Here is a 24,890-nt window from a genome sequence, read left to right as displayed (position 1 = left end):
GCTCTAGAGATTCAGAGAAGGAAGATACATCAAGTTTATGCTATAATGTCAGAGTAGTAAAAATGAGACCGTATTGCTCAGAAATCACAAAATATGTACTATGTTGTTCTTTGCAGAAGTTTGGTGAGACTTTATATGAAATATTACTACCAATGCTGTTTTTTATAACCAACAAAATAGTTTGAATTAGATAAGATAGCTTAAGTGTAAAATATTTTTCTAAGAATATGGCTTATAAAGAACATTTTCAATCTTTTCATTTGTAAAATATTTCTAAGAAATGTTCCAGCTTCTTTACAGTAGTATTTTTAAAAGTCATTAATTTTCCTTTGATGTCTAATTAATCTCTTAAGATTTTTAATGCATTCTGTTTAAATATTCATTGTTGTTCAGTTGCTCAGTCATGTCTGACCCTATGAGACCCAATGGACTGCAGCATGTCAGGCTTACCTGTCCTTCCCCATCTCCCGGAGCATGCTCAAACTCATGTCCATTGAGTCAGTGGTGCGACCCAACCATTTCGCCCTCTGTAATCCCCTTCTCCACCTGCCTTCAATCTTTCCCAGCATGAGGGTCTTTTCCAATGAGTCAGTTCTTTGCATCAGGTGGCCAAATTATTGGAACTTCAACTTAAGCATCAGTCCTTCTGGTGAATGTTCAAGATTGATTTCCTTTAGGATTGACTGATTTGATCTCTTTTCAGTCCAAGGGACTCTCAAGAGTCTTCTCCAAAACCACGGTTCAAATGCATCAATTCTTTGGTGTTCAGCCTTCTTTATGGTCCAACATTCACATACATACATGACTACTGGAAAAGCCATAGCTTTAACTATACGGGCCTTTTTAGGCAAAGCAGTCTCTCTGCTGTCTCGGTTTCTTATAGGTTTTCTTCCAAGGAGCAAGTGACTTTTAATTTCATGGCTATACTCACCATCTGCAGTGATTTTGGAGCCCCCCAAAATAAGGCCTGTTACTGTTTCCATTGCTGCCCCATCTATTTGTCATGAAGTGATGGGACCAGATGCCGTGATTTTTGTTTTTTGAATGTTGAGTTTTTTTTTGTTTGTTTGTTTTTTTGTTTTTTTTGAATGTTGAGTTTTATACCAACTTTTTCACTCTCCTCTTTCACCTTCATGAAGATGTTAAAGTTTAGTTTAATTCCTTCTCTCTTTCTGCCGTAAGGGTGGTGTTATCAGCATATCTGAGGTTATTGATATTTTTCTCGGCAATCTTGATTCCAGCTTGTGCTTCATCCAGCCTGGCGTTTCACATGATGTACTCTGCATATAAGTTAAATATTCACGTAACCTAATAAATATTTTTCGATACTTGCAGTCATAATTTGATCTTATAGACTGCAACATTTTTATATAAAACAGAAAAATTTTGTTTCTATGTAATCTCCATTATGAATTTTAAAACTAAAATAATTTTTTATTCTATCATACATCTTCCATTGTACATAGCTGAAATTTTAAAAAAGTTATTGTTGTAGTTCAGTCACTGAGTCGTCTCTGACCCTTTATGACCCCATGCACTGTAGCACGCCAGGCTTCCTGTCTTTCACTATCTCCCAGAGCCTGCTCAAACTCCTGTGCATTGAGTCGGTGATGTCATCCAAGCATATCATCCTTTGGCACCCCCTTCTTCTCCTGCCTCAATTTTTCCCAGCATCAGGGTCTTTTCCAGTGGGTTGACTCTTCACATCAGGTGGCCAAAATACTGGAGCTTTAACTCAGTCCTTCCAATGAATATTCAGGATTGATTTCCTTTGTGATTGACTGGTTTGATCTCCCTGCAGTCCAAGGGACTCTCAAGAGTCTTTTGCAGCACTGCAGTTCAAAAACATCAATTTTTCTGCATTCACCCTTCTTTGTCTTTTACCCTGGCATTTCACATGATGTACTCTGTGTGTTAGTTAAATAAACAGGGTACATCATGTGTATCGGGTGAGGATATACAACCTTGATGTACTCCTTTCCCAATTTTGAACCAGACAGTTGTTTCATGTGCAGTTCTAACTATTGCTTCTTGACCTCAGTAGAGGTTTCTCAGGAGACAGGTTAAGGTGGTCTGGTAATTTCATGTCTTTAAGAATTTTCTACAGTTTGTTGTAATCCACACAGTCAAAGGTTTTAGTGTAGTCAGTGAAGCAGAAGTAGTTGTTTTTCTGAAATTTCTTTGCTTCCTCTATGATCCAAAGTTGGTCATTTGATCTTTGGTTCCTCTGCCTTTTTTAAACCCAGCTTGTACATCTGGAAGCGCTTGGTTCATCTACTGCTGAAGCCTAACTTGAACTATTTTGAGCATTACCTTACTAGCATGTGAAATGAGTGCAATTGTACAGTAGTTTGTACATTCTTTGGCATTGCCCTTCTTTGGAGCTGGGATGAAAACTGACCATTTCTAGTCATATGACCACTGCTGAGTTTTTCGTATTTGCTGGCATATTGAGTGCAGCACTCGAAGAGCATCATCTTGTAGGATTTTAAATAGCTCAGCTGGAATTCTGTCACCTCCACTAGTTTTGTTCATAGTAATGCTTTCCCTGGTAGCTTAGATGGTAAAGCATCTGCCCACAATGTGGGACATCCAGGTTCGATCCCTGGGTTGGGAAGATCCCTGGAGAAGGAAATGGCAACCCACTCCAGTATGCTTGGCTGGAAAATCCCATGGACAGAGGAGCCTGGTAGGCTATAGTCCATACGGTTGCAAAGAGTCAGACACGACTGAGCAACTTCACTTTCACTTTTCACTTTCAGTGCTTTCCCACTTGACTTCATGTTCCAGTATGTCTGGCTCTAGGTGAGTGACCATATCATCATGATTATCTGAGTTATTAAGACCTTTAGTTCTGTGTATTCTTGGCACCTCTTCTTAATCTCTTCTGCTTTTATTAGGTCCTTACTGTTTCTGTCCTTTATCATATGCATCCTTGTATGAAATGTTCCATTGATATCTCTGATTTTCTTGAAGAAATCTCTGGTCTGTTCCCATCCTGTTGTTTTCCTCTCTTTCTTTGTATTGTTAATCTAAGAGGAAGAGAAGGAAAAGGCAAGGGAGAAAGGGAAAGATATAATCAACTGAATGCAGAGTTCCAAAGACTAGCAAGGAATGATAAGAAGACATTCTTAAATGAACAATGCAACAGAATAGAACAGTTGTGGGGACCTACTAAATTGGTTTTAAAAACACTTTCTTATGGAAAGCACCTTATTCACTGCATTCTTGTCCATTAGTAAGATTTAATGGAGAGAAGAGAATAAGAATTAACCTTCAAAGTTTCAAAATTAGGTGTGTATAGAAAATATTTTTTCTTTCAAATTTTATAATTTTCATTGTTTCTTTAGCAACTATTAATGCCTTTTTGAATGCAGATGGTTCAGTCACTTATTTAGTAGGAGTATATATGTATGGAAAAAATGACATTTGGCAAGTACCGCATGCTTTAGTAAGACTGGCTACATTTGCTTCTTTGGGGTTTAGATGTAAACCTGTTTTTGAAGAGGTAGAACTGAATGATGAAGGGTTAGTGAACATCACTCTATAAAAGGAAGGTCCCTTTTCACCACTTAAATTATAGGGGAGAAGCTAGGTTGTGGGGAAAAAAAAAAAGATAATTTATAGAAGGTAGTGTTACAAGCATAAACTGCATATAGACTTCTATATTAGCCATTGCTCTTGCAGTTTTATATCTTTGAATTAAAACCTGATACTTGAAGAATACCTCATAAATATGCTAATACGATAATCAGGAACAGGTAGCATTACAAATACAAGGCTTTATCTTTTCATTGTAATGGTTTGGTTTCATTTTTTAACACTTAATACTGTTTTTGAAACGATAATATCCTTTAACTTACAGAAAATTTACTGTCTGAATATGTAGATTTAAACCTCTTTGTGTTTTTACTGACTACTCTTGATTTAAAACTAATCATTTTCCTGAACAGCTTGACCTTTAGTAAAATGAAACTGTTTTGAAACTTTCTATTTAGAGCATTAAGTTGCAAATCTCTAGAAGTTACTGCAATTCATTCACCCCCTGGTGCATCAGATGGTAAAGAATCCACCTGCAACACAGGAAACCTGAGTTCCATCCCTGGGTTGCTAAGATCCCCTGGAGGAGGAAATGGCAGCCCACTCCAGCATTCTTGCCTGCAGAATCCCATGGACAGAGGAGCCTGGTGGGCTACAGTTCATGGGATTGCAAAGAGTCAGACACGACTAAGTGACTAAGTACACAAAGGCATATAAGTAAAAACACTAGGCTCTTTGCTGGTTACTAGAAGTGTTTAGCTCAACATTGTAATACCTGACTTCAAATATCTTGAAGTTGAATGGAAAGAGAAGACAGCTATGCTAATTATTGCCGCACACTCTGATTAATTTGTGGTAGGAAAGTATGGAACTTAAGAACTAGCTTCACAATGCATTGGTTTCCGTTTTACCTCCACTGCTTGTTGCCTGAGTAATCTATAAATCTTTATTTCCTTATCTATAAGATGAATTTAATAACATTACCTACTTTATTGGCTTATTCTGAGGATTAAATAAATTAGTGTGTAAAAAACACTCTGCATAGTGCTTGGGCAATGGTAAGCACGTTAACAAATGTTAGTATTTTAGCAGTACTGCAGTAAAGGTGTATGATAGGGACAACAGGTGTACAATTGAGGGCCGCTATACAAGATCTGGATGTGCCAGGAAGTGGACCATTTGGACAGAAGTTACTCAAGAGAAGACGGTGTCAGGGCGGGAGGAAACATTTCGTGGCAAACAAAGCACAGAGGTTGGGGATGTATGCAGTGTGATCACTGCCCTGTCAGTGCTCTGCGGAGAGAGAAGCAAGGGCCAGAATTGGAGGATCATGGCTTCTATGTCAGGGAAGTTGGGGTTCAAGCTAAAAGTGGTGGAAAAACAGTGAGGATGTTTAAGTGGGGGGAGTGAAGGATTCTGAGGAGTAGAGTTATGGGAAAGTCCTTCAGTTTCGAATAAAGAACATTTTGTAGGCTGGGTAAAGAATGACCAGAAACTTATGAGGTTGAAGATAGTTAGGTTTTTACATTAAACCAGGAGGAAAGTTATGAGTGCCTTCACTAAGCCATGTATTTTCTCTAAGAAGAATTAAGCTCATTAAATTTTTATAGACAACATTCAGGGTTTTATAATCAGAGTAATTTGTATAGTATTTATACAGAATTGGCCAATATGTTTGTTCATCATACATTTTATTCTCTTTTAAAAATCATCCATTTTTTATTTAACTGCATTTTAAAAAAATATTACTTTATCAGGAATGATATAAATTTATATTATCAATAAGCAGTATATCGTTATCTTTAGGAAATGTATGCTTCAAGATATTAATATATCTTGAATAGATTATCTTAGTTGAGCTTATTCAGTAATAGTTAATTTAAGCACCAGTCTGCTTTATTTTTAAAAATGCAGAGATAGACCTAATACAATTTTGAATTGCGTGCCTGGAACAAGCCCAGTTTTCTTTGAGATATGACTCTATGACTAACTTGGATTACTTAACTCTGCTTTTATGTCATCATTTTGAAGGACTATAATCCAAACAGTGGTTTGAAGAACCTCTCTTTTACTTTTAGTTCGTTAGATGAATTCAATCATTTTAACACATCTCTTCACATTTTCATTTTTTTAAATATCTCAATATTATATCAGAATTTATGGCAAGCTGACATTTCGCACAAACACACCAATTTGTCCTTCATAATAAGAACAGTTTTTCTGTGTTACAAAATCTGACATTTTGTGGTAAATATCAAACTATTAATCTGCTTCTCTATCCTAAGCACACTTAATGCAACTTTTTCATCAAATCATATATTCAAAATGTTGATCATTATTGTTGTTAATGAAAAATACAGCATATTTTAAATCAGGTTTTAGATTTTGGACATGTTTTCAATATGAATTTGCATTTAAGATGAAATGGACAAAATGTATTATCTTTGTTGCTGTAGTTTCAGCTAACTCTGATATTTAGCATTCCAGTTTATCAGTCACTTGGGGTACTTTAAAAGCATGAAGAAAATGAGAATATTGTGAAACTTTGATTGGTTTCCTGATTTTAAATAATTTTCTTTGAATAATTATTAGATAACTTGAATAAAATCATTAAAGAAAAGAGAATTTTAGAGGTAGAGGTACATTCTGTTGGTCAAAGTTTTAAAATTTTGGTTTAAATTCAACTTAAGTAAACTTTTCATATTTTTCATAGTAATGACCACAAAGCCAAATTGGAACATATTGATTATCTATAAAGAGCCATGTTATAGCCAAGTCTTTCTTATTAGACAATTAGAGGTTAGAGTCAGATGTGCCCCATATCCTCTAGAGATACACTTTCAGGGAAACTATGAATACACTGTTGCTTGTGTTATTAATTTGTCTTACTGTTGTCTGAATAAAATTAGCTAAAGATCACTCTGAAAGATCACTTGAAAACAGTATCATGTTTTTCATTGGTTAAAAAGTAATGTTTCAGGCAGTACCATATGGTTTAGATGAGAAGACTGTAGTCTGAACTAAGTCACTTTCTGAAAGAAATTCCTGGAAGACAGGTCTAGTTGAAAATATTTATTGTTGAAATTAAGGACTGAGGTAAAATGCATATTAAGAAACTATTGCTGATATCTTGGTTTCAGAATTTTTTATTTATATGTAGGCAAAATTATAAATGGTAGATATGAATTTTTTCTTTGATTATAAATACAAACATTTTATTCAGATGCAGATTTTTTAGAGCATCTGAACTCTACTATATATGTATAAATTTTCTAAGGTTGAATAGTATTTTATGATCAGAAATTAGAAGGTACTTATAGTCTATTGCTTATTGATTTATAAAGGAAGATCAAATAAATAATTCTTTAATGTTTTGCAGAATAACATCTGTTCTTCCTTCCTTTCATGGTTGTTAATAAGGATATATGATGTGCTAAATTTTGATGTTGTCATTTATTTATTTAGCAGATTTTTTTAAATTAAATGCTTACTATGTACTGTGTACCAAATAGTGTTCTAGATAGTAGAACAGTGCTACAGATAATACGAGCAAGGCTAGTATTCTCAAGGAGTTTACATTTTAGTGGGGAAAGATAGTTTAACTAATAATCAACTGTCAACCAATAAATCAGATAATTTCAGGATGAAATATTTATAAAAGATGTAGGTTCACATAACAGTATAGAATAAGGGAGAGGGAAGCTACTTCATCTAAGTGTCTTAGGGCAGTGTGTTTGAGGTGAAATTTAGATGGTAAGGCTCTAGCCACGTGAAGACCAGTTGCCAGTGTCACTTAGAATGGTTCTTCTTTTATCTCTACTTAGTTCTTTTTCTGTAGGTCTTCCGATTTCATTGGAAGGGACCTGGAGTTGCTGGATACTCTTCCTAGATATAGAAATACGGAGAATAGTCAGATACATTTGCAACTAAGCTCGTGTCATTTCTTTCTGCTACTCCTGCCTTTTTCTCCTATCTGTTCTCAGTATTCCTGCCTATTTTTAGATAACCATGTACATTTATATAGAAAATAGGCTACGTTTAGTTTTTTTTACACCATTAGAATCACTAAATTCTAACATAGTATATTATTTACAATTGTTATTACTGTTTTTGTCTACCTCTGCTACAACCACTAAGAATCTTTTTTTTCACTGATATATCCAAGAATCTGACATGGTGCCCAGATTATAATAGATTTTCAGTGAAATATTTGACAGATGAATACATTAACTCTCCGGAGAGGGAATCTTGAGAGGGAATCTGAGTTAGTAGTTGCTTGGCCTTGTTCACCAGTGCAACCAAATCTCCTTGTATCTGCCTTCCATTTTTATACCTGTGCCTGATGCTGAACTCGCTGACACAGTATCTTTCAAAGGCTATCTCCTATGGAACTTCTTAGAAAACCCCAGGTGGAGGAACAATGAACGAGATTTGCAACACCCATTGTAATACTGACTTTCTGTTTGAACAACCAATATCAAACGCTGCTCAGCTTGAGTCCCTAGAACCCAGATGGCATGCTAAGTATAGAGACTGCTTGTGCCATCCACACTTTTTCTTCAGCACAATTATGTTAACAGATTAATTACAGATAGATAATACAAGTTTCCGAATGTTTTAGTGGTTTAGCTCATTATTGTAGCTTGTAGATGCTTCCCTTGTCTGCTTTCTTTTAGCAAATATTCTTTGGGGAAATTCAGGAAGGTATTGTCATGTGTGTCTGTGTTTTGCTTACTTGCCTCAAAACATGACTTTCTTTTTTTTCCAAGTTACTTAGCTACATGGACCTAGAAAGGGCAAAAAGCAATAATAAAATAAAATTCTGCAGTACCAGCCCGAGTCGTGTGCTTTGCCATCCTAAATTTATTTTAACACTGTTGGCTATAACCAGTGTTTATGCATTACTTATCTGGAAGAAATACAAAACCCTTTGTAGATTAAAAAGTCAGAGTGATGTTAGCTAACACTACATATGTAAATATGTAGTGTGTGTTAGTTGTTCAGTCATGTCCAACTCTTTGCAACTCTATTGTCTGTAGGCCACCAGGCTCCTCTGTCCTTGGAATTCTCCAGGCAAGAATACTGAAGTGGGTAGACGTTCCCTTCTCCAGAGGATCTTTCCAACCCAGGGATCGAACCCAGGCCTCCTGCATTGCAGGCGGATTCCTTACCTCATTGCAGGCAGATTCCTTACCTTCTGAGCAATGAGGGAAGCCCGTGTGTGTGTGTGTGTGTGTCGGGGGGGGTGTCTTTTTTCCCTCCCCCCAATATGTGTCACTTGATTTTTAAAGATTTCCAGGCTGTGTTCCTCTCCCAGAGTTGGACCTTTTCCCCTTTGTTTCCATTTTCCCTGCTCTGCTCAATTTTGATTTCACTTCTAACAGTTTTTCCTCAATATGGGGTCTGTCTTGGAATAGAGATTTGAGTGGTTGCTTCTGAAAATTCATGTGTCCCAAGCTGTTCTAGCCTCTTTTGGAACTTCTCAAAGATCCTTTGCACTCATATGCTCTTGGACGAGGCAAAACCGCTTCAGTTTTTACCTCCTGTATTCAAATTGGCCTGCCTGGTTTCAGTGAATGTCTTTTGGATTATCTGTTGATTCTCTTCTTACTCCCATGTGGCCTCTGGTACCATATGTGCCTTGTGTGTGACTTATAGTACCTGTTCATGTTTCAGCAGTCAAGAGGATGAGAATTTTTCATTTAACTGTGTTGAAATTATTTTATTTTGTAATTTACTTGATATAGATAGGTAATGGGCAGATAGATAGATACTGAGTTTTTTCTTTTAATGTAGAAACTAAGGGATATTAAAAAAAAACTGTGCTACCTCTGTCACTCTCCACCTGGAACTTGACCTCACCGATTATATTTCTCAATTTCTGAGTAGTTAAGCTTTTTTTGTTTATGTTCAAACTTACAGTTTTAATTTTGTTTTAATCTGGTAATATAGTACATAAAACCCCTACCATTTGGAATTTTTAAGTAGTTTCTCTGCATAATGTACACTGTCTGCTTTTCTAAATGCACTATGGATTTAGGAAAAGATTTATTTTCCTATTTTATATGCTCCTGATTCTGTCTGCTGTTTCCTAACAGATTTTTTTGAAAGTTCAGTCTGTAGTTGCTGTCTCTACTTCCTCACATTACATGTTCACCTTGCATTCTCTGTTTAAATGAACATTCCCACCCCTTCATTGAAAGTGCATTTGTTTGTTACCCATGTGCGAGGTTGATGTCAAATTTAATATTAATAGTCATATTCCCATCTTCATCTTACTCAACCAACAAAACCAACCAGGACCTTCTTCTTGCAGCATTCCTTTTCCTTGACATCCTTGACACAATGCTCTCCTGGTTTCCTCCTACTTAATTGTTCAGTTTTTGGTTAGTTCTGATAATGGGGTGGCCCTAAACTTCCTTTTAGTTTTAAATGACTCATATCCAATCTTTTCCAGGCCCTCTCACCTTTCACTCCAAATTATGTGCCCATCAAACTTGTTTTTGTCTGCAAAGCTGTTACCCTTGTACAAGCTACTGTCATAGCTAGAAAAATCCAATGTCCTTCTTGTTAATGTCCCTGCTTTTCTTAATCATCTCTTCCTCACCCAGCAGCCAGAATATTTTTCTTGAGAGTAAGATCATGTTATTATATGACTCAGCTCTTATAAAACATTCTAAACTCTTTATCATGCCAAAGACCTAGGTGAATTAACCCCAACTTGTCACACTGTACTCATTTTTAAGTATTCTTTCTGTAGCTTACAATACTGCAGCTTTTGTGTCTTCAGTTTCTTAAACATCTCTAGCCTAAGCATGCTATTCTCTAAGCCTCGAAATCTCTTCTAACAGATCTTTTTGTGACTTTACCATTCTTACTTTTGTATGTCAGCTTACATATGGCTTCAGTAAGGCTGGCCGTAACTGCCTGATCTAAACTAGCTATGTAGCCTTCTACTTCATCATATCACCTTATTTTTCTTTGGAACATTTGCCATTATCGAAGATTATGATATCCACTTATGAGTCTACCTGGTTATTTTCTGTCTCGTGCTATTGGGATGCAAATTCCAAGAGACAAGGGACTTTGTCTTATTTACAGGTTGTCACCAGCTCCTAGAACAGAGATTGTTTAAGCAGTATTTCTTTGAACGTTTCTTCATGATTTGAACAACTGAATAAATTAGTTTTTTGTCTGCTTGTTCAGATCAGTTATGAAAAAGATACACATATTAAAATTTTACTATTTAATTATGTTACCTGATTCTCCTTGAAGTCCGACCTTCTGTTTTCACTTATTTGGCCTGTATTTTGGTGCATATAGGTTTATTATTTTTATGAATTATTTGTGCCTTGTATGTTTTATTAGACCAGGTTTTGATTTTGAATTTCACTTTGCTATTTATATTATCCTTTGTGGTTTTGTTGTTGTTGTTTTTAAGAGCCAATTTTTTTTTTTTACTCACAGTCTTTTATATTTTGGCTAAAGATGTGTCCCTGTTGTGGATGTGCTGTCTATAGAAAACATAAAATAAATTATGCCTTTTAACATGCTATGGAAATCTCTTTCTTTTGATGAGGATTCAGTCTGTTCACGTTTAATGCAACTGCTTCTATACTTCATCTTATTATTTTTAAACTTATGTATTATTTATTTTGTTTATTTTTTCTCTATATTTGCTAATTTATTCAAGTTTTTATTCAAGCTTTTTCTTTATTATTTAGATATTTCTCAATGCTGTCTAATTTTACCTTCCTAATCCAATTTATTTTAAACCAATTTCATTTATTAGGATTTCAAAATAATTATCCTTTAGAAGAGTATCCAGTTAGTTCTCAATTGCTGTATTCTGAATCATCTTACTATGGTTTTAAGTTATTGTTGACAGTATTATTTGATAAGCTCTGTTGTAAGATACTCTCATGGATAGTACCTGGGGAGATGATTCATCTGTATCATTTCCATTTTAAAAGATGTTTGTTCTTAAATTTTTTAAAATGTTTTCACGTAGAACCAATCTCCTACAGCAATTATCTTTCCTCAGTCTCTGTGTAAATGCTTTGTAATTCTTCAAATGCTTAGAAGCATTTTGGAAATGAATGCTATTATATTTAAGCTTTCATGTATATACAAAAATTTAACTATCTTCTCGACTGGCTATAATTCTTTGTTTTATACAAGAAACAATATTTCTTATTTTAGAATGCCATTTCAATTCCTTGCCCTGAAAACTGGTACAATTGTGAAAGTCATTTCCTTTGTTTTCCTTCACTCGTGGATTATATCCCCGTCTGCCTTTTGTTTAATGTCTGAAAATGGTTTCTCTGTATATTTTGTATAGTTTTTAGTTTTTTAAGATGAGAGAAATCTCATCTTTGTTAGTCTGTTTTCACTGGAAGTGGAAATTGTATTACATATTTTTGAAAGATTTTCATAAAAGATTATTAAAGGAGAAGGAGATTTCAAGAACTTAATTGTTCACCTCCAGCTACCTGGAAAAATTCACTAATGTTGACCAGCTCCTTTATACATGATATAAAAGCATGATATTTATTGTATTATGCCTACTATATACCAGTTATTATGGTAATAATTTTATTTCTATTAATTGAGTTAGTCTTTCCTCTAACACAGTGAAGTAGATGCTTTTATCATTACTGTTCACACATGGGACAAAAATAGGTTAAATAGATTTCCAGAATATTTACACCTAATAAGTGAAAAATTGGATTTTCATATCAAGTATTCTCTATTCAGATGCTGCATTATTGACTAGTACAATGTATAATAATTCTTCTTCAAGAAATGTTTTACAATATGATCTCTATAATGTTAACAAAAGTGGAGAACAACTTTAGATTATTGACTTCTCTTCTGAAATCATTAACATGAAAATATAAACTTTTGATATATTTTATTCTTTCAGGGGTTTATAACAAAATAATTACAGCTTCATTAGACAATAATACAGAAGAAAAACCAGTTCCCTCTATTTCCTTCGTAGAGTTGAAATTAAGTTTTTTATCTCATAAGCAATTGTCAATTGTGTTGATAGAAAAATATGATCATTATTAGATGTGCATTTGCATGTTTTAGTTAGGCATATTTCATAGGATTTCAAGTGACAGTCTTAGCATATATTACTGAAGTAATTTTATAATAGTTTTCTTAAAGCATTTAGTGTTATAGCCAGTGTAAAGGTTGTCCTCAGTGTTGGATATATGAGGTGTTGTCAATGAAATTTTGGTTCTAGCACATATGATTTATAATATGGTAATCCAAATCTCTTGATGATTTAAAAATATTGTATTTACAAATGCCATGAAATGTCACTACTTTGAAGAAGAACGTAGATTCAGTAAGTTTCAAACTTCCTTTTATTTTGATTTTTCAGATTGCATTCTCACAACATAACACAATCATGGATCTTGTGCAGTTTTTTGTCACCTTTTTCAGGTAATTTGCTTTTATTGACTTTGAATGTGGTAAATCTGTATTCTGATGTCCTGTCAATCTGTTAGGTAATATCAGTTCTTTAATCTTGAATATGATACAGTGTGTCTTGTATAGTTTTATGTACTTTAATATATACCACAGAACCGAAGAAACATATTTGACGTGTACTATTGCAGGATTATTTTGCTGTACTACTATTTAATAGCTAGTTAATTTGGTGGAAAGAAGATGATAACCCTGTATTTTACTGTCACATAATGATTAAAGCATTTTCATCATATTGATTAGGTACGTTTCCTAGCATTAAAATCAATTTCTTGGATTTCTTAGGTTATTATTGTATGTATTTAGCAATGTGATAAAATCAATAGGGGATGAGAAAAAGTATGCATTTTTTTGCCCTCAAAGAGCATGTAATCTGGAAGTACTAAATGTGACCTAGAATATACCATAATTTCCTAAAACTTCAGTCATTTGAGATGTTAACAGTAGGTTCACTAAAAAGGGTTCCATAATTAAATATGTTTGGAAAATACTATGTATACTAAAGTTAAATAGGTCTCTTTTGGTTTGTGTTTAACTGACTTCCTCAGATTTTTTTTTCTCACAGTTTTTAATGTGTTAATTTGCAGTGTATTGTTCTAAAAGAGACAATAGAGTTTGTAGCATTTCTCAAAACCTAAAAGTTCTTTTCATAGAACTTTTATATTCATTTCCATGGGATGTAAATAAACAATGGGTGAGGAGAAGCTGAGTTTCAGTGATAGAATATCTGAGACATGGCATCTAGTTGGGTGGGATGGGGTGGGTGGGGAGAGAAGTTATCGAGGGAGGGGACATATGTATACATGTAGATGATTCACTGCACTGTACAACAGGGACTAACATAACATTATAAAACTATTATACTCCAATAAAATAAAAAGACCTAGTTGGTCAATACAGTACTTAAAATCAAAAAAAGAAAGAACATTATCTTTATTAACATGATTATGATATGTACAGCTTATACTGGTCCACAGGGTGCCTTTGTGTGAATTAGACAATTGTGTCTCCTCCTTCTGGTAGACATAGCCCCACATCACACCACAAAGATGCAGATGATTTTGACCTTCACTCATCTAGTTGTCTGGGCTGCTTTGTACAGTAAAGGACCTGTTAAACCCAGTCCTTGACACACGTGGTATGCCCCGTACTTCCTCTACACCTAAGTAACTGATAAGTATTGGTTATCTTATCAAGATACCATACAATACTTGAATTCCTAATCCCTTATCCACCGGAGTGAGCAAACGTTTTTCTATAAAGGGTTGGTTAGTAAATAATTTCAAGATTTGTGGGCTATAAGGTGTCTGTGGTGCTAAAGCAGCCTGAGTCAGTTTGGAAACAAATGGGAGTGACTATGTTCCAATAAACCTTTACTAGAGTATAAATAGCTGGTAGCCTGGATTCCGGGCTTCCCAGTTGGCCCTAGTGGTAAACAAAATTCCTGCCAATGCAGAGACATGAGAGACCTGGGTTCCATCCCTGGGTGGGCGAGATCCCCTGGAGGAGGTCATGGCTACCCACTCCAGTATTCTTGCCTGGAGGATCCCATGGACAGAGGAGCCTGGTGGACACTACTAAAGTGACTTAGCATGCACACAGGCTGAATTCTGCCTGTGGACACAATTTGCCCAACCACTGATCTAACTTATGCCTGAATGCCTTTAATGGCAGGAAACAGAACATCTCTTGTGATAGCATTTTCTATCTTCAGATAATTAGTTGTTCTTTATAATTGAGATGAAATCTGCTTCCCTGTGATAGCTTTTCTAATTTACCCATATGGGCCCATACATAGCAAGTCTAATTCCCTCATCTCCATTATGGCCTTCCAGTTTTCTAAACTCTTTTCTCCAATTCACACATTATCTGTTCAGTTATTTGCTTCTTGTCAGAATCCTTGCCATGTTAGTCACTTTGCTCTGAAAACAATCAGGTTTGTCTGTCCCTTGAAAACATTAATTTCCAAAATTTAATGCTGAAAACATATTTCTTACTAACACTGCAAAGTTCATTCATATTTAAATTTTTCCCTTAAAGGTGAAATTTGAGGAAACGTCTTAAATATATTTAAACATTTTCTGATTTTATACTTGTGAATATTAAGGGATATTAAAACTTAATGATGTTACAGTGTTTTTGAAAAGTGTTAGAAGTTATAATCAAATGAGCTTTATTTAATGCATAAAAATAAAAGTTTTTGACAGAATAATGTAGACGTTAATATACTGAAAACTTTATTTTGTATAAAAATTCACAAAGCTGAATTTATAAATTATTTAAATGTTTAGGGTTTTATTTTAAGCTTTTGAATTTGTGTGCGTGTTTAAGTTCAATAGCTCTTTTATTAAGTAAAATAAAGCAAGTGTTAATGTGTACCATGTCTTAGAGATGATCCTATTTATTATGTCGGCATCATAGACAAAGTAATATACTCTAGTTATTGTGTGAGATAAAATGTATTTGATAGGTTTTTTATCATTTAAATTTTTTCAGTAGTGAAATGTAAATTAGATGATTTTAAAATTGTCTCATTGTTAAGGAAAATCATGGACAGAATACTTTTAAGTTTATTTTTATATTAAGTAGACTTACTGTTAAATTTTAAAAGAGGGTTTTAGACAGTTCAGCATTTATGGACATCCTTCAATCAGGCCACTATTACTGCTATTGCGTCTCTGTATTACTGAAGTAGTATAGATGAAGTGTCAGCCTTTCATTTAGCCAAGGTTTAAAGGAGGCCAGTGTCAGATTTTTACTTTTATATTGGGAATAGTTCTGGTGGTAAACATAATTCAGTCAGTACTGGTTAGATCATTTATAGTCAGCCTGTCTCTGATCTTAGCTTTCTGCTCCATCTAAACAGATTACCTAGTACCTCTAAATCTCAGTCCTTTTAGGTTTTTATTTTGTATTGGAGTATAGCCGATTAACAATGTTGTGATAGTTACAGGTGAGCAGCGAAGGTATTCAGACATCTATAAATATATACACATACATATGTCCTTTATCATAATAGAATTAAAAGGTGTTGTTAGAGTCTATAGTGTACAGTAGTATATAATAGTGAGTAATTAAAAAATTGAAAGAAATCATCTAAGAAATAAAGACTTTTCTGGTACGTAAAATGGAAAAGCAAGTCTGTGTGAATCTGAAAAGTCTGAATTTTTAAAGAAGTTCAGCCTGGTAAATTAAATGGAGATTTAGCAAAGACCCTGTACCATTTAGATTTTTAATGGTGGTTCTAATTTTCACTGTCCTATGAGGATTACATAATGTTTTTGATTTACCATCTTGACCAAATGGAGGGTGTTTTCAGAGGTTGCCACTTGGTTTTTCCTACTATGATCCATCTTACCTCACAGGCCAGAGACACAATGTAGGGCTTTACTCTAACCACTTTGTACATAAATTCTAATTATACACTTGAAAAGTAAGGAAATTATCACTTGTTGTTGTTGTTGTTGTTGTTCAGTCACTAAGTTGTGTCTGACTCTTTGTGACCCCGTGAACTGTAGCCAGGCTTCTCTGTCCATCACTATCTCCCTGAGTTTGCTCAAACTCTTATCCATTGAGTCAGTGATGCCATCCATCCATCTCATCTTCTGTTGCCCCCTCCTCTTGCCCTCAATTTTTCCCAGCATCAGGGTCTTTTCCAATGAGTCAGTCAGTTCTTCAAGTCAGATGGCCAAAGTGTTGGATCTTCAACATCAGCATCGGTCCTTCCAGTGAATGTTCAGGGTTGATCTCCTTTAGGACGGACTGGTTGGATCTCCTTGCAGTCCAAGGGACTCTGAAGAGTCTTCTCCAGCACCACAGTTCAAAAGCATCAGTTCTTCAGCATTCAGCCTCCTGTATGGTTCAACTCTCACATCCGTACATGACTCCTGGAAAAGCCATAGCTTTGACTATATGGACATGTGTCAGCGAAGTGATATCTCTGCTTTTTAATACACTGTTTAGGTTTGTCATAGCTATTCTTCCAAGGAGCAAGCATCTTTTAATTTCATGGCTACAGTTACCAACCACATTGATTTTGGAGCCCAAGAAAATGAAATCTGACAGTGTTTCTACATCTTCCCCATCTGTTTGCCATGATGTGATAAGACCAGATGCCATTATCACAGGGTGGATGTATAGACACAGTTTGCCCAGTATGAGCCAGGATTTAGCCAGAATTTGTTATCTGGACCCTGGAGACACCCCAACTCTAACAAGGGGCCGTGGTGGTGTTCTAGTAATTGGCTGTCTGTGTCATCGCTAACCCTGTGTCTTATAGTAATGAAAATATCTATTAATTTGTCTTGCACTGAGTATATACCCATAAATATACTTGTGTATATACCCAAGTAAATACGAATCTCTTCATAAAGTAGTCATACACATGTTCCTTTGGGAATCATTTTATACACTTTCTAAGATGTTTCAAGACAACCTTTCTTCTGTTAACTCAGCTACCTGTTCAGTCAGTAGATTCTGGATTTGTAGATGAACTCATCTTGGAGCTGAGCAGAGGATCACAATCGTCTCTTGGGTCAACAACCCTTAGCCTTTACTCCTCCATTCCTACTTCAAGTAATGCTAAGTAGCACCCTTGCTCGCTGCCCACCTGTTTTGCCCCTTGTATAGATACCATCCGTTATTAGTCACCCCACAGTTCTTTGTTGGGCCCCACCCTTGCCTGCTTCTCCAGGCTTGTTGGTCGTTATCCTGATTGTGACTCCTGGATTCTGACCCTTGGTCTTTGTCACTTTGGGACCCCATCACTTAACACCTCGCTCTGTCACTGCCTCTCCTGTTGTCAGCGTTGATCTTCAGAAGAAAGCCACCACTGAACTTCTTAGTGTGCTTTCTTTCTTTTTTTTTTTTTTTTTATTAGTTGGAGGCTAATTACTTCACAACTTAGTGTGCTTTCATCAGCAGATTCCTCATGGCCTCGGTGAATGATGCATCCCATGGAAAGTAATCTTCTGGTAGTTCTTCTGACCTTACAGAATGCATTCTTTCTGGCACATTTCTTCCTGTCAGCTTCTTTATTCTCTTTCTCTTCTATCTTCTCAGGGAACTCAGGCATTTCCATTTCACTTTGCATTGGCCATTGCTTTATCCAGACTTCTAAGAGTCACTTCTTCATCAACTTTGCACCATGCCCTGGAGTCTTCCATGGGGTATTGCATTTCCTGGTCCTGAGACTGTGCAGCAAAATTCATGAATTCTTGCTGATCCAGGCTTACTTACATTCCATCCCCCGTGATCAGATACCACTGATGTCTAATTCCTGTCATACTCCCCTGGCTGTTGCCATTACCTGCTAGCCAATTCTTGCAACTCTTCCAAGTATATAATCTCCTTCCTTTCTTATCAGGCCAAGATGCATTATGCTATCATTAAACCCTAGTTATCAGTCTAGCAACCAGGAGAGGAGACATTGACAGCTTGTTGAGGGAACGACCCTATTGTTCCTATAGTTGTAGAACTGACTTCCTCAAAAACATCCGTCTAGATATTTCTTTTTAGATATTCCTATCCCATATTTCAGGAGCTCCAGTTTTCCCAACCATGGCCATTGCCTTTACATAAGAGGGCTGCCCTAGCTGAGCAGTCTATCATCTCTGGAACTCTGCAACTCTCACCCTTGGATCATTAGTCTGTTGCTCATTCATATTGGCTCTTCCACTGTCAGGGATGAGGGTCTGAATTAAAGATATAAAACAGACCCTCTGGCTCTTATATTTAGCCTGTAATATTTGTTAATGGCCTACAGTCTCTCATTAGCCCTTCGCAGGGTTAATGGAAACATTCAGTAATTGGCCAACTCTAGTATCTTTTGAAAACATTTTTCTCAAATTATCAGTGGTGAAATCTTTAGCAGTTGAAGTCTTCTTCCAGGGATGAATCAAGCAACATGGATGGTTTCGTCTAGCCTGCCAAGTAGTGAGTGACCCAATTACAAATCTCCATTTTACCTCCTGATATCTTAGACCATGAATCTTCAGAGAAGTGGAGACCAGAATGGCATTAGCCATGCGGTAAATGTATTGGGGGGAACTCTTGTGATGGAAAGATCAGCGGAGAAAGTGAGAAATCTTTTAGACCACAGTGCCAATCTGACATTCGTGAAGCAGAGCAGGAAGAAAGGAAAGTTGAATGAAAGAGCCTAATTACAGTGCAGTGTGATTTAGATTACATTGCAGTTTGAAAGTCTGACCAGGTCAATGGTGAGTCCTCAAGTCAAAATGCATGTACAGACGAGTTACTCATCTCTCAGGATCAGGCCTTTCTTGCTGTTACCGCCATGCTCAAAAAGTGTGGCCTCTGTGATTACTTTCTGTCTCTATAATCTTTACTAATCCAGTTATTTGATGTAAGTAATACCATATAATATTTGTCCTTCTGTAACTGGCTTGTTTCACTTAGCATAATGTTCTCAAGGCTCGTTCATGTTGTGATATATGTAAGAATTTCCCTTCTTTTAAGGCTGAATTATATTCCATTTTATGTATTATATATACCACATTTTGATTATCCATTCTTCTGCTGATGGACCCTTGAATTGCTTCTCTGTGTTAGCTGTAGTGAATAATACTTCTGTGAACATGAATGTACAAGTATGTATTCAAGATCTGATTCAGTTCTTCTGGGTATATTCCTAGAAGTGAAATTGCTGGGTCATATGGTAATTCTATTTTTAATTTTTTGAAGAGCCTCTATACTGTTTAATTGTACCATCCACATTCTTGCCAGCAGTGCCCATGGGTTCCAATTTTTCCCTGTTCTCACCAAACACATGCAATTTTCATTCTTTCCCTTCCTTCCTTCCTTCTTTTTGATAGTAGCCATCCCAGTGGGTGCAACTTGGTATCTGTTTGTGGTTTGGATTTGCATTTCTTTAATGATTAGTGCTGATAAGAACTTTTTCATGTGCTTATTTGCCATTCATATGTCTTTTTTTGGTCTTATCTTTTGCCCATTTTTTATGCCAGTATCTGGAGAAGGAAATGGCAACCCACTCCAGTGTTCTTGCCTGGAGAATCCCAGGGACCGGGGAGCCTGGTGGGCTGCCGTCTGTGGGGTCGCACAGAGTCAGACACGACTGAAGCGACTTAGCGGCAGCAGCAGCATGCCAGTATCACTGTCTTGATTACTGTAGGTTTGTAGTAAATTTTGAAATCTGGAAGTGTGGATCCTCCGTCTTTGTTCTTTTTCAAGATTTGCTTGGGCTACTTGGGTCCCAAAATTCAACGGATATGGGTATCCAGATAATTATGTGAGCTTTTCCCCTTTTTGCTAATATGGTGCTTTTGCTAATATTTATTTGCTAATATTGATGCTTTTTATATGTTAGACCATCCTCGTATTTCAGGAATAAATCCTTCTTGATCACCGTTTATAATTCTTTTAATAATAATAATTTCCCTTTTTCTGCGTCATTGTTCATAAAGAACCTTAGTAGTTTTCTTGTGTCTTTGTCTGACTTTGGGATCAGGATAATGCTGGTCACGTAGAATGAGTTAGGAATTATTTCCTTTTCTTTAATGTCTGGAACAATTTGAGGATTGGTATTAGTTCTTTTTGAAATGTTTGGTGGAATTCATCAGTGAGGCCATCAGGCCCCAGGCTTTTCTTTGACAGGAGATTTTTGATTACTGATTCAGTCTCTTTACTAGTCATAGTTCTAGACAGTCAGTTTTTTCATGATTCAAACTTGGTAGCTTTTGTGTTTTCCTAAAATCACAAATTCCTAAATTGTCCATTTCATCTAGGTTATACAATTTGTTGGTGTGCATTTGTTCATAGTACACTCTAATAAATCCTTTTTATCATTATAGGATGAATAGTATTATCTATACTATATTTATTTTTAATTTATTTTTACTAAGTTGAATCTTCTTGCCTTTTTATTTGCCTTAGTAAATCTGGCCAAAAGTTTGTCAGTTTCATTTTTCTCTTTGAAGAACCAATTGCTAGTTATGTTGATTTTTCTCTATTATTTGTATGTCATTTATCTCTGTTTTAATCTTTATTGTCTCCTACCTTTTGCTAACTTTGGGTTTAGTTCTTTTTCTCATTCCTTAAGTTTAAAGTTGGGTTGTTGATTTGAGAGCTTTTTTGTTTTTCCATGGGAACATTTATAGTTAAACATTTCTTCCTTAGCACTGCTTGCACTGAATCCCATCAGTTTTAATATGTTCTGTTTTCATTTTCATTTGTCTCTAAGTAGTTTCTGATTTCCCTTGTGATTTCTTCTATGAGCTGTTGGTTGTTCAAGAGTCTGGTGTTTCATTTCCCCAAATTTGTGAATTTTCCAGGTTTTTTTCTGTTAATTTATTTCCAGGTTTATTTTGCTGTGGTTGAAGGAGATACTTTTCATGATAGCTATTATTTTTAATTTATTGAGACAATATGTGACCTAAAATATGGTATAGCCTGGACAATATCTCATGTGCATTGAAAAGAATGTGTATCCTGTTTTTGGGAATGTGTTTTATATATGTCTGTTAACTAGTTGGTTTATTGTGTTGTTCTAATTCTGTTCCCTTTCTTCTGTTTACCTGATGTTCCTATCCCTTATTTAAACAGGAGTTTGAATTGTTCTTTTAACAATTTTGAATTCACTTTGTCTCTAGTGAAATTTCTGTTTTAATTTATATCTTGTTTTATGTAAACTTAGTATCATTTTGTTAGAATTTCCCTCGTAAATCTATTTTCATTACTTTCAGCATTTTTTATCTTATTAGATTTTAAATGTTTCTTGTACACCACAAATATCTGGACATTGTTTATTCTGTTTTAATAATCTGAAAAATCTCTGACTTTTAAAGTGACAGGTTTAATGAATTTCTATTTATTGTGATTATTGATGTATTTTAGTTTTTTCTTCGTCTTTTCACTTTTTAAAATTCTTTCTCAAGTCATTTTTCTTTCTTCTCCCCTGCTTTCTAAGAAATTGAATGTCCTTTTAATATCCTTAATTTTTTTCCTTTTGTCAGTTTAGTAATTATACATTTTGTATTTTTTCTTTAATGACTTCCCTTAAATTTTAGCATATATATTTTTTCTAACCAGCATTAATATTAGTTGGTGTCTTTTTTCCTACTCCTAAATCATATAGGAACACTAGAAAATTTGGAACTTCCAATTTTACATACAACTGTCTAATTTTCAATTCATTTTCTAATTTCTAATTTATGTTTTAAAATAGCCATATTGAGATATTTAAAGTATAACTCATCCATTTAAATTGTACAATTCAATGGCTCTGCAGCCATCTTCATAGTAATTTTAGAACATTTTCATCACCCCCCAAATAAACTGTATACACGTTTGTAGTCATTTCCCATCCCTCTCAGACATCCTAAGTTTTAAACAGTCACTAATCTAGTTCCTGTCTATAGATTATCCTGTTCTGAAATTGTCATATAAATGGAATCATACAGTATGTGTTCTTTTGTGACCGACTGCCATCACTTATGACAGTGTTTACAAGATTTGTCCATGATGTTGTGTGTGTCAGTGCATCATTGCTTTTTATTGCTAAATAATATTCTGTTGTATGGATAAGACACATTTCATTTATCCTTTTTTGGTTGATGGGCATTTGAATTTTTACCTCTTTTTGGTTCTTGTGAATTATGCCACTGTGAACATTTGTGTTCAAGTTTTTGTGTAGCGATATGTTTTGTTTCTCCTGAGTATGTACCTGGGAGGGGCAATGATATGGTAACTCTGGATTTAGCATTGTGAGAAACTGGCAAACTATTTTCCAAATGAGTTGCACCATTTTACATTCTCACCAGGAATGTATGACAGTTCTAGTTTCACCATATTCTCAGTAACACTTCTTTTTTTATCTCTCTTTTTTTGGTTATAGCCATCTTAGTGGGTATAAAGTGCCAAAAGAAATGGTACTATTTTGGAGGATCCAGAAAGGAAAGGTTTAGGAATCTAAAGAATAGACAAAGAAAGAAAAAGTAGGAGTTAAGCAATTAAAAACAAGAATAATCAAAGATGACCTTATAGAAGTAAGAATGTGAGTGGGAAGACCAATTTAAAATTAATACAGTGATCAAGATTTAGGAAAATGAAGCAGTCATGTTGTCTACGAAGATATTTCAAAAGACAAAAAGGAGGGATGTAACAGAGAGAGAGGTAAACCTAAGTCATTAGTATCAAAAAGGCACAGCCCCCAGGGGTATGTGGTATAAAGATTCCTTTTTTTTTTTTAATGCTATAAGAACAAAGAATGCTGGTAGAATGAAAAATAGAAGTCCTCCTCTTCCAAAGTAAAATTATGATAATGGATATGTTAATGGAAATGAGGCCTGAAGATACAGATTTCTCCAAGTAGAAACCATAAATTACATCTTATTATATTGGAGGTTTCTTCAGGAATTCTTTCCCTGGCTTTGCTATAGAAGAAAACAGACATATAGGTCCCAACTGTTCTTTTAAACCAAAATATTAAATATGGCTCGAGTAAAAATGTGCCAAGTTTATTGCAACTTAGCTAAACCAGTGCTCCATGTCTAATTTTCAGTGCTGAGATTTAGAACACATAGACTGAAACATACTTCTGTAAGAGTGATATCAGTAACATCACATTCTCACCAGAATGTTGACTAACAATTCAAAATCAACATGTCCTAAACTTTCTGTCTTGGCAAACAGCTCTTTTTCCTATTAATAGTATTTTCTAGCTCAGTTATGGGTACTGCTACTTCTCCAATGTCAATACATTTCTCTTAATCCCATTAATAAAACCTGATTCTTCCTTCATTCTATCAATCTGTTGTATTCAAAACAACAAAAATGATTTTTAACATGAATTATGAGAATCTGTTGTTCAAAAGCTTCCCTTCACATTTATAATTCAAACTAGACTTAAAAGTTCCTCTGAAACCAGGCCTAATTATATGCCTCCTCTCATATTCTCCACAAATTTGCTATATTACAGTCTGTTTTTCTTTGGAGGTATCTGGTTTATTTCTTGTCTGTTTTGTTTTTCATTCGTTTATAAAGTCTTTTAAAATTTATGTGCAGTAAAATTCCACTTGGTGGGATACAGCCATATGAATTCTAAAATATGTATAGTTTCTTGTAATCATCAGCTCTACCATAGACCAGTTCCAGAATGTCAAAGAATCCTTAATAGGGCTTCCTTTACACTAATGCTTTTTCTTCATCCATAAATCCTGGCACATATTGGCTGGTACCCTGTCTCTAGAGTTTTGCCTTTTCCAGAATGTCATGTTCATGGAAACATACAGTATGTTATCTCCTGAGACTGATTACTTTCCATTGGCATACTTCTTTTAAGATTTATCCAAGTTGATTTATTTTTTCACATCAGTAGTTCATTTCATTTTTCTTTTTCATTTATTTTTATTAGTTGGAGGCTAATTACTTTACAGTATTGTGGTGGTTTTTGCCACACATTGACATGAATCAGCCATGGATTTACATGTGTTGTTAAGTGGTATTCCATTGAATGAATAGACTCCAGTTTTGTTTATTCATCCACCCTTGGATAAATATGACTTGTTACACTTTTTGGCAACTATGAACAATGCTGCCATGGACAAGACACATAACTTGTATAGGGATTGTGCACACATAAATTTTTGTTTCTTTAGGATAAATAGCTGAAAGTGAGATTGCTGAATCATTTGGTAAATGTATATTTATCTTTATAATAACTGCAACTATTTGTCAGAGTGACTGTATCATTTTGCCTTGCCATCAACAAAGTATGAGGGTTTTGGCTGTTTCAAATCCTCAATACTTAGTACTGTCAGAATTTTTTATTTTAGCCATTCAGATGTGGTAGTATCTTGTTAGTTGCTCAGTCT

At 35.1% G+C, this 24,890-nt stretch overlaps 1 protein-coding gene across 3 annotated transcripts in view; it reads left to right on the top strand.

Moving 5' to 3' along the window:
- ATRNL1 (attractin like 1) overlaps window positions 1–24,890 on the top strand; it is a 740,683-nt gene that overhangs the window by 289,765 nt on the left and 426,028 nt on the right. For all 3 annotated transcript variants that reach the window (XM_043475348.1, XM_043475346.1, XM_043475347.1), the window contains one exon: window positions 12,935–12,996. In XM_043475348.1, coding sequence (XP_043331283.1) covers window positions 12,935–12,996 — 62 coding nt within the window. The remainder of the gene's footprint in view (window positions 1–12,934; window positions 12,997–24,890) is intronic.

This window comes from Cervus canadensis, chromosome 8, assembly GCF_019320065.1.
Source record: "Cervus canadensis isolate Bull #8, Minnesota chromosome 8, ASM1932006v1, whole genome shotgun sequence".
In the NCBI taxonomy this organism is placed as follows: Eukaryota; Metazoa; Chordata; class Mammalia; order Artiodactyla; family Cervidae; genus Cervus; species Cervus canadensis.
The sequence above is the reverse complement of the archived record's forward strand: the minus strand, read 5'-3'. Positions and strand labels throughout refer to the sequence as shown.